We start from the raw sequence: 16,027 nt of genomic DNA on the forward strand, positions 1-16,027 counted from the left end.
TATACACAGGACCCAAATGACCCCTCACTGTGTGGACACGCAGAAAAACATTTGGCCTTTTCAGGACAGTGTACTATTTATGTAAATTAGACGCAGACCTCCTCCTACTTGGCTGGATCAAGACATGGAAATATGAGACACCATCGAATGTGAGCATTTGCCCATTCGGTTACAACGATGAACTGCAGTCAAGTCGAAACCCCGATGAGGACGACGAGCATGCAGATGATCTTCCCTGGGGCGGTTTCTGACACTTTGTGCAGAAATTCTTTGATTATGCAAACCGATTGTTGTCCGGGTGTTGGTCTCAGACGATCTTGGAGCTGGATGCGATCCCAATCTTGGGTACATCGGTGGGGGGCTGGGGATTTTATCATGTTAGAAGCTTTTTCATATATGTAAGTTTTATATTATATTACAAGCGATAATTGTCAATGAAAAATATCTTTCATACATTTTTATAAAGAAATATATTTAAAAAAAAGAATAGCATATAAGAGAATAGACTAAAATAGAATAGAAAATATAAGAATAGAACAGAAAACAGTAGATTAGAATAGAAAAAAACAATAGAATAGAACAGAATAAATTTAACTGTCTTCCCAAATTCGAATAGAATAGATTGGCATAGAATAGAAAATAATAGAATCTAGTAGAAATTAAAAGACTAGAATAAAATATAAACGCCCTCTGAAATTAGAATTTTCAAATAGAATAAATTTGAATTGGAATAGAATAAAATAGAAAAAACAATAGAATAGAAAGAATATAACTGTCTACCGAAATTCAAATAGAATACATTTGAATTTGAATAGAATTGATTAGAAAAGAATAGAAAAAAATAGAATAAACTAGAAAATAAATGAACAGAAAATAAAAAAAACAATATAGTAGAACATAACCATCTTCCTAAATTCGAATTTTAATAGAATACCTTCAAATTTTCCAAAATCAAATTTTCTGAATTTGGTCAAACTGAATTCAGTTCGACTGAATTCTAAAAATTATAATCAAATTTGAAATTGAATGAATAAAACTAAACAAATACCAAAGACAAACATTAAACAAATTTTAGAGTCGGTTCACACTAGGGCGACACGACTTCCAGCGCGACTTTCAGAGGCGACTCCGACACGACTTGAGCATGAACCACAGGGCGATTTACAACACGACTTGAAGTCGTCTCCAGGACAGGAGACTTTCCAGTGGCCAATCAAACAACAATCAGCTCTAGGGGAGGGGAGGGAGAGGTTTGCCTGAGAAATGTATGTTATCTTCCTGGAAAGTCGCTTCAGTTAAGACAGTGATCAGACTTGGATCAGACTTCCATTGAAATCAATGGGTACAACAAGTCGGATTGAAGTAGTACAGGAACTTTTTTGAAGTCGGAGCGACTCGAGTCGTGTGTATTAAAACCGCTCCCATTCACTTGCATTGTTTTTCTCGACAGCGCGACTTGGGACGACTTGAGGCGACTTCAAGTCAGATCCCAAGTCGCCCCAGTGTGAACCGGCTCTAACTAAATGGAATTTTTTAAATAACAAATCGAAACAAAACAAATGTTTTCGTTCTGCATGGCTATTAAAGGGGTTGTAAAGGTTTGTTTTTTATTTTCTAAATAGGTTCCTTAAAGCTAGTGCATTGAAGGTTCACTTACCTTTTCCTTCAATTTCCCTTCTAATTTTTTTTTTCTTTGTTTTCTTTGTCTGAATTTCTCACTTCCTGTTCCTCCTCAGTAAGCTGTTCTGGCTGACTAACCGACAGCCAGATGATGGGTGCAAGCTTACTGAGGAGAAACAGGAAGTGAGAAATTCAGACAAAGAAAAAAAACACTTAGAAGGGAAATCGAAGGAAAAGGTAAGTGAACCAACAATGCACTTGCTTAAAGGAACCTATTTCGAAAATAAAAAAACAAACCTTTACAACCCCTTTAATAAGTGCTCATTGTTGGAAAGACCAAAGTGAAAGCAGATGTTCCACCAGACATCAATTTTGGTGAGACATGCTTGCCCAAACACTTTTGGGAAAACCCGTTTTACCGCCCATGTTACTGCTAAAAAACACCTTTTCAGTGTTGATCTTTATCTCCTGCCATCATCAGTAAATTAATGACAAAAAGACAGGAGACACACCTGTATCTGTTTACTTCAGTGCTAAAATACAGCCCACACACAAATATCCCCAAAGATTTTCACCAGAATCAGCATTCAGCTGTCCTCTGCAAAGTGCGTACGTGGCTTCTCCTCATTCATTGTTTAGGGTTATAAATTACATCTTTAAATAAAAACTCGATCAAGTCTGAAGATAAAGGTGAGAGGAAAATCACAGTCAATGTCAGAGTGGAGGCCAGAGAGTGTAAACCAAAAAGGATAAAATCAATTGTTAATAGTCAACATTATCAAGAAGAATATTTGTCTCTTGCCCTTAGTCGAAATAAAAGGTTGGAAGACATTCTTACAGCAGGAGGACTTGTGTTCCTGTGACTGGCCATCAGTTTTGCCAAACACCACCCTGAACTACAGCCACAGAGAAGATATTCCCTTATAAGGAAGGTAACAGTCCACCTGGTGGATTTTTTGACAGGTAAAACGAACAGTTCCTTCAATCTCGCAAAGACACTATTGGTGTGATCTCTGGTTGAGATCAAACCTGTGCCCTGTCCATTATGAGGGGTTCTCACCATCTCTGTGTCAAGTTCCCAGGTCTACACACCTTTAGTGCCCATTATAAGAGGCTCCCACCATCTCTCTGCCATGTTCCCATGTCTACACACCTGTTGTACCCATTATAAGGGGTTCTCATCATCTCTGTGACAACTTCCCACGTCTACACACCTGTTGTGCCCATTAAGATAGGTTCCCACTTACTCTGTGACAACTTCCCAGGTCTACACACCTGTGGTGCCCATTATGAGGGGTTCTCACCATCTCTGTGCCAAGTGCCCAGGTCTACACACCTTTTGTTCCCATTATGAGGGATTACCATCATCTCTGTGCCAAGTGCCCAGGTCTACACAACTGTTTTGCCCATTATAAGGGGTTCCCCCCATCTCTGTGCCAAGTTCCCTGGTCTACACACCTTTTGTGCTCATTATGAGGGGTTCTCACCTAGAGCTGGGTGATTTTCTCCCCCAAAAAATCAGCGATTTAAAAAAAAAAAAAAACTTGATTCACGATTCGAATCAAGTTTTTTTTTAATGGAGACCGCGCCGGTCCTGAGGAGCTGCGGGCAGGAGTTTTTAGGTGAGGCCGCGGCTGCGGCCTAGTCCGTGGCGTCCGGCCTCTCGGTCTAGGCCGAAACCACGGCCTCACCTAAAAACTCATGCCCGCAGCTCCTCAGGACCGGCACGGTGTCATCGGCGGTCCTGGGGAGCAGCGGGCAGGAGTCTTTAGGCGAGGCTACGGCTTTGGCCTAGTCTGCGGCGTCCGGCCTCACGGACTAGGCCGAAGCCGCGGCCTCGCCTAAAAACTCCTGCCCACAGATCCTCAGGACCGTCGCGGTGTCAAAAAAATAAAATCGATTTGCTAAAAATCTGAATCGATTTGACCTTGCAACTCGATTCAAGATTCAAATCAATTTTTTCCCCAGCCCTATTCTCACCATCTGCGTGCCAAGTTCCCAGGTCTACACACCTGTTGTGCCCATTATGAGGGGTTCTCACCATCTCCGTGCCAAGTTCCCAGGTCTACACACCTTTTGTGCCCATTATGAGGAGTTCCCACAATCTCTGTGCCAAGTTCCCAGGTCTACACACATGTTGTGTTCATTATGAAGGGTTCTCACCATCCCCGCCATCCCTACGCTGAATTTTCAGGTCTACAAACCTTCTGTGCCCATTATGAGGGGCTCACACTCAACACTTTATATTACAGAGAATGTAGCAGGAGGATCTGGATCACAGAATAGTGGGTAGGAACACCCAAATCTCCCAGGTGGACAGGAAAAGAGATAGAAATTATGGCAAGGAGATCTCACAGTTAGAGTCCATCAGAGTCCACTCAGTCCATCAGAATCTAACTTCAACTAAATTATCTCTTCTGAGTGTACCAACTCTTTCATTCCCTTAACCCTGAAGAACCTTCTCTGAAGCTGAGTATTTGTAAAGTAGGTTATTTTATCTTCAAAGGGCTTGAAGGGACTGGGGCACCAACCATTTTTCTACATCTCTAGGGAGTACATTGGAGAACTCTCCAGACCAGAGTTCCCAGCTCCACCCAATTCTCTCGCTCTCAAGTCCGAGTTTTATATCTGTTTTTCATTTTGCGTGGTCCATAAAGAGTGAGAGCAAATGCAGGGAAGGTACTGTTTGGATATATGGTGGGGGAAATCACACACAGATACACAAGACTCTAGAAGGTGGTTGAACTCCTGATCACCTCCCAATAACAGAAACATCCTTTAAAAGATAAGCGCAATTTAAGACAAGTGCATTTGTCTTTTTCCACCCAATTTCCCTGACCTAACCTAACTCACCCCCCTGCTCCACAGATGCATACTAACTTTGATCCGACAGCCACGGCCTCCAACGTTTGTTTACAACTACTGCCCTGGGCATGCCTGTGCATTACAGCTGTGTAGACTTCTATGGGGGCCATGTCCCAAGGCCAGATACAGTTGCATAGATGGCTATGGGGCTGTGATGTGCAGGCACAGCCAGAACAGTGAGACTTGTGTGTGTTCAAGTGAGCGGGCTGTTTCACCAACTGGGGTGAATGGCAGAAGAAAGTGATCAAAATACAAAAGTGCATCGGGACTGGGAATGGGAAGGCTGCTGTGAGCTTATTCACATTGGCCCGGATTCAGAGACGAGTTACGACAGCGTATCTCCGGATACGCCGTCGTAACTCTGAGTGTGCGGGGTGGTATCTATGCAACTGATTCTTAGAATCAGTTACGCATAAATTTCCCTAAGATCCGACCGGCGTAAGTCTCTTACACCGTCGTATCTTAGGCTGCATATTTACGCTGGCCGCTAGGTGGCGCTTCCGTAGATTTACGCAAGGAATATGCAAATTAGGTAGATATGGCGATTCAGAAACGTACGTCCGCCCGGCGCATTTTTTTACATCATTTGCGTAAGGATTTTTCCGGCGTAAAGTTACCCCTCATAAAGCAGGGGTAAGTCATGTTAGGTATGGACGTCGGAAACACACGAACAGCGTCGTATTTTACGTCGTTTTGCGTAAGTCGTTCGCGAATAGGGCTGTACGTAAGTTACGTTCACGTCGAAAGCATTGACAGTTTGCGGCGTAATTTGGAGCATGCGCACTTGGAAACGTTCACGGACGGCGCATGCGTAAAAAACGTCAAATACGTGGGGTCACAAGAAATTTAAATAAAACAGGCCCACATCATCCACATTTGAATTAGGCAGGCTTACGCAGACACATTTACACTACGCCGCCGTAACTTAGGGCGCAAGTTCTTTCTGAATACGGAACTTGCGCCCCAAGTTACGGCGGCGTAATGTATCTGAGATACGTTACGCCCGCTGATAGATACGAAAATGTATCTGAATCCGGGCCATTTTCATTGTTTATGAAAAGGTTTCATAGTTACATAGTAGGTGAGGTTGAAAAAATACACAAGTCCATCAAGTCCAAACTATGTGTGTGATTATATGTCAGTATTACCTTGTATATCCCTGATAGTTACATAGTAGGTGAACCTAGACTTTAAAGAGCACCAGGTAGTGAATAACCTAAGACAATGGCACTACTGGCAGGACATGGAGACTGAAGGATTGGTTGGAAGGGGATGGAAATGAAAGGATTAGGATGGGGGATGGAAGATGGAGACTGGAGGATTAGAGGTGGTAATGACTAAGCACATGTGAAGTGTGCGAAATGCGTCTACCCAGCATTCTGATTCCTGTCGTTTTTGGGATGTCTGAATAAAAAGGATTTTGATCTGCAGTGGTGTGCGGTCATTTCTTCTAATTTCAGAGGTGGTATAGAGATTGGAAGATTAGTGGGCTATGGAGATTGAAGGATTGGTGGGGTATAGAGATTGAAGGATTGGTAGGGTGTAGAGATTGAAAGATTGGTGGGGTATAGAGACTGAAGGATTAGTGGGGTATAGAGATTGAAAGATTGGTCGGTATAGAGACTGAAGAATTGGTGGGGTATAGAGATTGAAGGATTGGTGGGGTATAGAGATTGAAGGATTGGTAGGGTGTAGAGATTGAAAGATTGGTGGGGTATAGAGATTGAAGGATTAGTGGGGTATAGAGATTGAAAGATTGGTTGGTATAGAGACTGAAGAATTGGTGGGGTATAGAGACTGAAGGATTGGTGGGCTATAGAGACTGGAGGATTAGTGGGGTATAGAGATTGAAGGATTGGTGGGGATTAGAGATTAAAGGATTGATGGGGTATAGAGACTGAAGGATTGGTGGGGTATAGAGACTGAAGGATTGGTGGGGTATAGAGATTGAAGGATTGGTGGGGTATAGAGATTGAAGGATTGGTGGGGTATAGAGATTGAAGGATTATTGGGGTATAGAGATTGAAGGATTGGTGGGGTATAGAGACGGAATGATTGGTGGGGTATAGAGATTGAAGGATCGGTGGGGTATAGAGATTAAAGGACTATAGTTTAAGGGGAAGGGACATAGAGAGTAGAGGGTTTGGGCAAGAGGATGACAAAAACAGAAGGATTGGGGGGGTGGAGAATGAATGATTGGTGGGTGATGCAGATTGAAGGACTGGTGGGGTATGGAGACTAAAGAATTTGTGGACTACGACTGAAGGACTGGTGGGTTATGGAGACCGAAGGATTGGCGGGGTATGTAGACTGGTGGGGAATATAGAGACTGAGGGGACTGGTGGGGAATATAGAGACTGAGGGGACTGGTGGGGAATATAGAGACTGAAGGGACTGGTGGGGTATAGAGACTGAAGGGACTGGTGGGGTATAGCGACTCAAGGGACTGGTGGGGTATAGAGATTAAAGAACTAGAGGTTATGGGGAATGGGAATAGAGAGTAGATGGTTGGGGTACAAAATAAACAGAAACAGGGACACCTGGATCAAAAGACAAGGACAAACAGGCCAAAAGATTAGAGACAAGTTCACGTGATTAGGGCCATGGAGGTTGGAAGAACAGATGTATGGAAACAAAATATAGTTGGATTGGAGCACATAGTCATGTAAAACAAACACTCCACCCACTCCTCCCATGAAAGTTATTTTTTTTAAATCTGATTGGATCTGTGAACAAAACCCCTCCCACATCCTGATCAGTAACACAGTATCTAATCACGATGGGTCTTCTGATGCCTCACTAGATATGACTTGTGAGTGAAGCATTTCCCGCAGTGTGCACAAGAAAAGGGCTTTTCCCCGGTGTGGCTCCTCTGATGGAAAATAAGCGATGGTTCCTTCCTGAAGCATTTCCCGCACTCTGTACAGGAAAAGGGTTTCTCCCCGCTGTGGATGGACCGATGATCGTCCAGGAATGACTTGCGGGCGAAACACCTCCCGCATTCCGGGCAGGAATAGGGCTTCTCCCCTGTGTGGGTCTTCATGTGCTCTGCTAGGTTTGGTTTATGGGTGAAGCTTTTGCCGCACTCCGAACACATAAATGGCTTCTCCCCTGTGTGAATCCTCTGGTGTTGCCCCAGGTAGGACCTCTGCGTGAAGCTTTTCCCGCAAATATCGCAGGAAAAGAGTTTCTCCCCTGTATGACTTCTAACATGTTCCAGAAGATTGGATCTCTTGTTGTAGGATTTCCCACACTCGGAACAAGAGAAAGGCTTCTGGCCTGTGTGCATGGTCTCATGGCTGGCCAGGTAACACTTCCGGGTAAAAGACTTTCCGCACACCGAGCAAGAAAAAGGCCGCTCGCCCGTGTGAATTTTCTTATGCTCGGCCAGGTTGGTTTTGTGAGTGAAGCACTTTCCGCACTGCGGACAGGAATACGGCTTTTCACCCGTGTGAATTTTTTGGTGCTGTCCGAGATACGACTTTTGGGTGAAGAATTTCCCGCACTCTGGACAAGGATGTAGCTTCTCGCCGTTGTGAGCGCTGATGTGTTCTATGAGGTTGGATTTCTTGGTGTAGGACTTTTCACACTGTGGACAGGAGTATGGCTTCTTGATGACGTCAGTTTTCTGGTGCGTAATAAGGAAGTCAGTGTTTTCTGTAGGAAATGTCTCTAAAGTTTTATCTGGGCTGTGGAGTCCTTGATGGATATCTGGGGTGACAACATTTTCTCCTGGGCTATCTAGCCCCTGAGATGTGTTCTCAATATAACGTCCATCTGTCAGGAACACATTGAAAGAAAGACATAAACTAATATGAAAGTATAAAAGTGCAACACACTATAAAAATAGTTAGAGTTGATCTCCCTATCCCCCCCTCCTTCACCTGATCCCTGGAATTTGAAAAATAAAATATCCAAAAGGTCCAGTTTACTCACCTAAAACTGCATTTTCTTTGGGTGTTCATGCCACTGCTTGCCAGACATGGACACCACCTATTGGCAATCCAGCGGTGAGGTCCAGAAGAGGAGTGATGTCAGCGCAAAGGGGATGTTAGGGCCTCTCAGGATCCAGAAGAGGAGTGATGTCAGCGCAAGGGGATGTTAGAGCCTCTCAGGATCCAGAAAATTAGTGATGTCAGAACAGAGTGAGCAGAGTGGAGCTTGTCATCCGTCGGCTCATCGGAGATCTGCGGACTGATCTCCCGCTGAGCTGGTGGGAGCAGGCGGACTCCGTAGCAATGGAGTCCGCCTCGTGTGAATGAGGCCTAACAAGCAAGGCGCTTTTACTGGACTAAGTAACGTTTCCAATGGGAGGTTCCAAGAGCAAAACTCACAACAAGATGAAAGACATTGATGTTAACCTAGCACAAGACTGGAATTCTCAGGAACAAAACTCAAAACAAGATGAAAGACACTAACGTGTAAATCTAGGACAAGAAAAGAGGCTTATACAGTATAAGAAAGGAGATCTTGGGAACAAAGCTCTAAACAAGATAGAAGACACCAGAGTAAATCTAGGACAAGACAGGAGGTCTGGGAACAAAGTTCAAAACAAGAAGGAAGACAACAGTGTAAGCCTAATGCCGTGTACACACAATCGGAAATTCCGTCAAGAAAAGTCAGATGTGAGCTTTTTGTCGGAAATTCCGGTGTAGGTTCCATCTGACTTTTTCTGTCAGACTTTCCACCAACAAAAGATTGAGAGCAGGTTCTTTATTTTTCCGATGGAAAAAGTTGTTGTCGGAAATTCAGCTCGTCTGTATGCAATTTCGACACGCATGCTCAGAATCAAGCAGAAGAGCCGAACTGCCTATTTAACTTCATTGATCTCAGCTCGTCGTATGTGTTGTACATCACCGTGTTCTTGACGGTCGGAATTTCCAACAAGATTTGTGTGACCGTGTGTAGGCAACACAAGTTTGAGCCAACATTCCGTCAGAAAAAACCCACGGTTTTCTTGTCGCAATTTCCGATCGTGTGTATGGGGCAAAAGACAAGACAGGAGGTCTCAGGAAGGAAGACACCGATGTAAATCTAGGACATGATGGGAGGTCTCAGGAACAAAGCTCAAAACAAGATGGAAGACACTAGATTGTAAATCTAGGACAAGACAAAGAGGCTTACACAGTATAAGAAAGGAGATATTGGGAGCAAAGCTCAGAACAAGAAAAAAGACACCGGTGTAAATCTAAAACAAATCATGAGGTCCCGGGAACAAAGCTCAAAACAAGAAGTAAGTCTAATAAGACAAGGCAGGAGGTCTTGAGAACAAAACTCAGAACAGAATGGAAGACACCAGTGTCAATCTAGGACAGTGGTTCTCAACCTTGGGGTTGGGACCCCCTTGGGGGTCGAATGATGATTTGCTAGGGGTCTCCAAATCTTGGGCTGTTCCTGAAGCCTGCACGGCTCTCCTAGCCTTTTTGCAGCCGCCCAGCAGGGCTATCCCTGGAGCCCATGGCCACCCACTCAGCCTCTTCGCAGTCACCCATTAAGTTCACGGCATGAATGGGGGGCAGAGACAAGAGGTCAGCTGACTGGTGAGGAATGTGAAGTGGGAGGGGCTGGAGGAGACCCTTTACTGCTGATTTTGGCATAGGTGTCACTGCTACGAGACACCACAAAGTTGGAGACACAGTGAGTAACACTACCTGTGATTATAGTTGCCATGAAAAGTCCCCACTACAGTTCTCAGATCAGCAGATGACTTTGATCAAGAGTACCTAAGTTGGCTGATCAGAACACCAACCAGTATTGGCACTCATCCCATTCTAAATCCAAGAAAAATTCTAAATCCAAAATGAGATGTGATGACTTGGAATACACCGGGCCAAGATCAGAAGAATGGAGGACACCAACCCAAGAGATACATCTTCCATATTCATTGCTTACCTGCACTGATCTCTGAAGGGACTTCCTCCTCTTTACACAGCAGATCACCCCCTGCACATGTCTCCTCTTCATCTGTATCTTCCATTTTAACAACATTAAATAATTCCTCCTGACAAAAAACAAACACACAATGAAATACCTTCTAACCTCAGGGCTTATAAAACCACTTCTCAGCGCTCAATAAAACCACAACCCACCTACCTGATCATCCTCTAAATCTCTGTGACCCTCCTCGGGGGAATCCAAAATATGGGGACATCTCTCTGGTGGGTTTCTGTCCCTGGATCCATCTGTAGGAAGCACACACTGACTGAATACATTGGAGGATCTCAATAAGGCATTGATGACACTTTTTCTGGTGGTAGGGTCACTTTAAAATGGGCTGCGCCTAATTCGGGAAAACCCTCCAGCATTATTTTTTTTTTTTACTAGCTTTGAAATGTTGTGTCTGTGTCTGCGACAAATTCAAAAAGAATTACCACCAGTATGCAGATCAGGACCAACTCTGAGCTGGTGTACAGAGAAACTCCGAGTGGGCCATGTATGTGCTTTTTGGTTGCTATGAAGCCAGCAGCCGCAGGTGTCATAGCAACCACTGAATCATACCATGGCCCCGTTCAGCTGCCAGCTGGGAGAATCAGTGTATTTAGTGTGTATACCTCACCTGTGCCAGTCTTTGTGGGGAAATTCTCCTCATTACATGAGTGATCACTGTTTATACACTCCTCCTCCTCCTCTTCATCATCATCATCAGAATCCTCTACTTTTATATTGTAGTCGTTGTGATGTTCCAGAGTGGGGTGGGGAGGACGGGGACATCTCCCAGTACTGGATCCATCTGTAGGAAACACACACACTGACTGAATACATTGTTTCTATGTGTTTATCAGATGATGGGGGATCTAGTTGGACCCTCCGTACTGCTCTCTCCTTTACAATAAAGTCTCCTCTTACCCGGTGATGTGAAGGGCGGCTGATTCTCCATCATGACGTCCTTGTAGAGATCCTTGTGCCCTTCAAACCAACCCTATAGAGAATAAGAACATACAGTAACATTGACCTTCAGGCAGTTGGGATCTGCTGCAGCTCTCAGCTACTTCTACTGTAGTTCAGCATGTGGTCAGAAGGACTTAACCACTTGCCTCATATGGACATACCCGTACGTCCTCTGATTTAGGTTCATTGCTATAGCTGCAGTCATGACCCTGTAAACCTTTTTCTTTTAGCAGTCGATACTGAATAATGTAAAAGCAATCCAAGTGGTTAAATAGCTGCTGGATCACTTTAACATGTGGAGGAAGGTGGTTCTCTCCTCTCCGCCGTCTTTCTCCGTTTTCCCACCTGCTGACCATAGAGATAATGGAGGAACAGAAGTTCCCAGATTATCTCTATGGTCTACGAAACCGGAAGCGACAAGCATTTTGTCACTTTCGGTTTTGGTTGTTTGTTGTTGGGAAACATCTGATCAAACCGTGATCCGATGCTTTTGAGGGCAGAGGAGAGACCTGGGATCTAACAGACCCCAGATCTCTCTGTAAAGAGTCCCCCCCCCCCCATGCTCACATGCAAAAGCGCATGTTGGTCCCGCGAGTATGTAAACGGCGATTTCACCACACATGTGAGGTATCGCTAAAAACATCAGATCGAGAGCAATAATTCTAGTGCTAGACGTCCTATATAACTCTAAACTGGTAACCTGTAAAGCAGGGGGTCTTCAAACTATGGCCCTGCAGTTGTTCAGGAACTACAATTCCCATCATGCCTAGTCATGTCGGTGAATGTCAGAGTTTTGCAATGCCTCATGGGATGTGTAGTTCCGCAACAGCTGGAGGGCCGTAGTTTGAGGATCCTTGCAAAAGGCTTATAAAGCGTCTCCTGTGGAGATTTCAAAGTACTATAGTTTGTTGCCATACCACAGGCGCTTGCAAATTTAAAGCGTGACATGTTAGGTATCAAGGCGTTAGTGGCGGCTCACGTGCGCATGCGTGGGAGTGACGTCATTGCTGTTCCGGCCAGTCACAGCGCCGGCGCAGCGATACCCGGAAGTCACTCCGGGTATCATGGCGGCGTTGGAGGAGGTGAACAAAGGCCGCTGCGGGGGCTTCGATCTCAGGTAAGTACTTCATAATCAGCTAGTATGCTATGCAGGAAACCTCTCGTGATCCCACCACCGACAATTTGTCTTTGGAGTCACCCATCAGACACCAGCCTTAAGCAATTCCATAGGGACAGACATGAAGCCTCTAGTGATCCCACCACCAGCAATTTGTCTCTAAAGTCACCCATCTGTCATTGGCCTTAGGTGATATCATAAGGAGACAGGAAGCCTCTAATGATCCCACCTCCATCAATTTGTGTCTGGAGTCACCCATCTGACATCAGATTTAAGCGATTCCATAGGGACAGACAGAAAACCTCTCGTGATCCCACCACCGACAATTTGTCTTTGGAGTCACCCATCAGACACCAGCCTTAAGCAATTTCATAGGGACAGACAGGAAGCATCTAATGATCCCACCACCGGCAATTTGTCTCTGGAGTCACCCATCTGATATTAGACTTACGGGTTACATAAGGACAGACAGGAAACCTCTAGTGCAGCCCTCAAAATTTCCACTCGCCTGCTCGCATTTTGCGAGTGGATTTTGAGGGCTGGCGAGTGTGGGCTGCCTGGGACCAGGGTGGGCGAGCAAGGAGTGAATTTAGGGGAAGAGAGAGGAGAGGAGAGTCGCCGCTGCCGCCACCGCCTGGTCGTTCAGAGCGTGGGGAACATAACGGCTTTCAATTCAATAGCTGTGTTCCCCGCCACGCGCCATCATATACAGCCCCTCCCCCTTGTCCAGGCATTTTGATAGACAGATCACCCATCCCAAGATTTGACGGGTGACCTGTCTATCAAAGTTTCTCGGACAAGGGGGGAGGAGCTGTATATGATGGCGCGCGGCGGGGGAACACAGCTATTGAATTGAAAGCTGTTGTGTTCCCCGCGCTTTGAACAACCAGGCGGTGGCGGCGGCTTTCCTCTCTCTTACCCAGCACAGGTAGGCTGCAAAGGGGACACATGGCTCCACTGGGGACACAGGCTGCACTGGGGACACATGGCTGCACTGGGGACACAGGGCTGCAATGGGGACACATGGCTCCACTGGGGACACAGGCTGCACTGGGGACACATGGCTGCACTGGGGACACATGGCTGCACTGGGGACACAGGGCTGCACTGGGGACACAGGCTGCACTGGGGACACAGGGCTGCACTGGGGACACAGGGCTGCACTGGGGACACAGGGCTGCATTGGGGACACAGGCTGCACTGGGGACACAGGCTGCACTGGGGACACATGGCTGCACTGGGGACACATGGCACATGGTTATTTTTATATAACTTAATTCTGCATAAAACATTGTCATTTCATGAGATAATTTATGAGGGCGTGTCTAGGGGCGGGACATGGTGGGGGTTGGGTGGGGCAACTGGTGGCGAGTAACCCTTGAGGCCTGGCTAGTAGCTCAGCACTTGAAATTTTGAGCCCTGCTCTATTGATCCCACCACCGGCAATTTGTCTCTGGAGTCACCCATCTGACACCACCCGTAAGCAATTTCATAGGGACAGACAGGAAGCCTCTAATGATCCCACCGCCAGCAATTTGTCTCTGGAGTCACCTGACACCGGTCTTAAAGTGACCGTATACGCCCTATTTTTCCAAACGTGGCGATAAATCAGGGCTCGACAAATCCCAGTCGCCAGGTCGCCATGGCGACTAGAAATAGTGTCCTGGCGACTTGGCTTGGAAGGTGGGCATCTGGTGCCATCTGGTGGTGAGCCGTTGGTATTACAAGTTATTACCACCAGATGTGAGCTGGCACCATCTGGTGGTGGCCGTTGTTATTACAAGGTAAGCATTACAAGTTAAACAGCAATTCTAATGTCATTTTTCACTATTTTTCACTGTCATCTTCTTCCCTCTAATTAGAACCCCCCAAACATTATATATATTTTTTATCCTAACACCCTAGAGAATAGAATGGCGATCCTTGCAATACTTTCTGTCACGCCGTATTTGCGCAGCGGTCTTACAAGCGCACTTTTTTGGGAAAAAATTACACTTTTTTTAATTAAAAAATAAGACAACAGTAAAGTTATCCCCATTTTTTTCTATATTATGAAAGATAATGTTACGCCGAGTAAATTGATACCCAACATGTCACGCTTCAAAATTACGTCCGCTCGTGGAATGCCGACAAACTTTTACCCTTCAAAATCTCCATAGGCGACGTTTAAAAAATCTACAGGTTGCATGTTTTGAGTTACAGAGGAGGTCTAGGGCTAGAATTATTGCTCTCGCTCTACCAATCGCGGCAATACCTCACATGTGTGGTTTGAACACCGTTTACATATGCGGGCGCTGCTCACGTATGTGTTCGCTTCTGCGCGCAAGCTCGTCGGGATGGGGCGCGTTTTCTGGCTCCAAACTTTTTTAGCTGGCTCCTAGATTCCAAGCAAATTTGTCAAACCCTGCGATAAATCAACAATATCGATCGAATCTCCATTCTACCCGTTATAAATGTATACGATTTATTAAAAACGATCATTCCTGGACCTGAATAGCGACAGGTTCCCCCGGAAAGTGCAGATATAGGTGCGACTGGCCAGAAGCGATCGATAAAATTTCGCCACAGCCAGTCACCTTGGCAGAATTAAAAAATGATCGGAGAGTTCACTAAATGGAGGATCTGGCTGTGTTTGAAGATTTCTATTCCATGTGATCAGTTTAGAGGCGCTGAATGAAGGACTGTCGGATGGTACTGATACGGGTGTGTCCACTTTTAGACTGGTGTCCCCATTGGAGGATTTCCCCTCACTTCCTGTTCTGGGGACAACTCTAACATCTTGGATTTCCTTTTATTTTCTCCTTTGGTGACCTGGAAAAATCAAGGGGCTAAATCTCCTCACTGACAGCAATAAAAACTCGACAGAGGGCCCCACCCCCTTCTTCACTCCATCCAAAATGGAGCTCTTTATTCATGAACACATCATTATATACAAGCTGTGTGAGTATGTGACCAGGAATCAGCCTCTCGCAGCACAGCAGAGCTCAGACTGTGTGAGGAAGAAGCAGCACAAGGAGCCAATCAGGTGTGCTGCGGGGTTTAGGAGCATGATGATAGAAAGAGAGAGCAGAGAGATGAGCTCATCGGTCTTCTGCTTCTCATTTCACTGTCCAATTACGGGCTGGGGGAGGGGCAGGAGCTGTCACGGTTCCTGAACGGCAGCAGAGAAAGTTCAGGTCCCCTGTTCTGCCAGACGGGGCTGTGCAATGTGGCAGAGCAGTCTAAAATTTAGGACTGGATGGCCAGAAATACAGATCATGTGGCAGGTGAAGCGCCCCGGTATATCAATCTGAAGTTCCAATTTAAATGGTGGCTCCACCCAGGATGTGTTATATCAGGGTGGTCAACCCTTGTTGGCATCCAGAAGTCATGACTCCGCCGTCGGGATTGTCCAGCAAGGACTGATGATGGGGGTCAACCTCCCCTGAGGAGTACAATAGTGATCCCATCATCAGTACCTCAGGGGCCCCACACGTGACGTCCAATCTGCGCCCCCTACAGACACTTCTTAGGATTGTCCCACAAGGACTGATGATG

General features: G+C 45.7%; 1 protein-coding gene across 1 annotated transcript; it reads right to left on the reverse strand.

The window, feature by feature from the left end:
• Positions 1-6,177: 6,177 nt before the first annotated feature.
• Positions 6,178-11,439, reverse strand: LOC120909443 (zinc finger protein OZF-like). Its single transcript, XM_040321218.1, has 5 exons — positions 11,332-11,439; positions 11,042-11,215; positions 10,579-10,667; positions 10,378-10,486; positions 6,178-8,262 (listed from the first exon to the last, which is right to left on the reverse strand). Exons 1-5 carry the CDS (start codon positions 11,363-11,365, stop codon positions 7,256-7,258), a joined length of 1,413 nt encoding a protein of 470 aa, XP_040177152.1. The 5' UTR covers positions 11,366-11,439; the 3' UTR covers positions 6,178-7,255.
• Positions 11,440-16,027: the final 4,588 nt, after the last annotated feature.

The sequence above is a fragment of the Rana temporaria genome, chromosome 8, assembly GCF_905171775.1.
Source record: "Rana temporaria chromosome 8, aRanTem1.1, whole genome shotgun sequence".
NCBI lineage: Eukaryota > Metazoa > Chordata > Amphibia > Anura > Ranidae > Rana > Rana temporaria.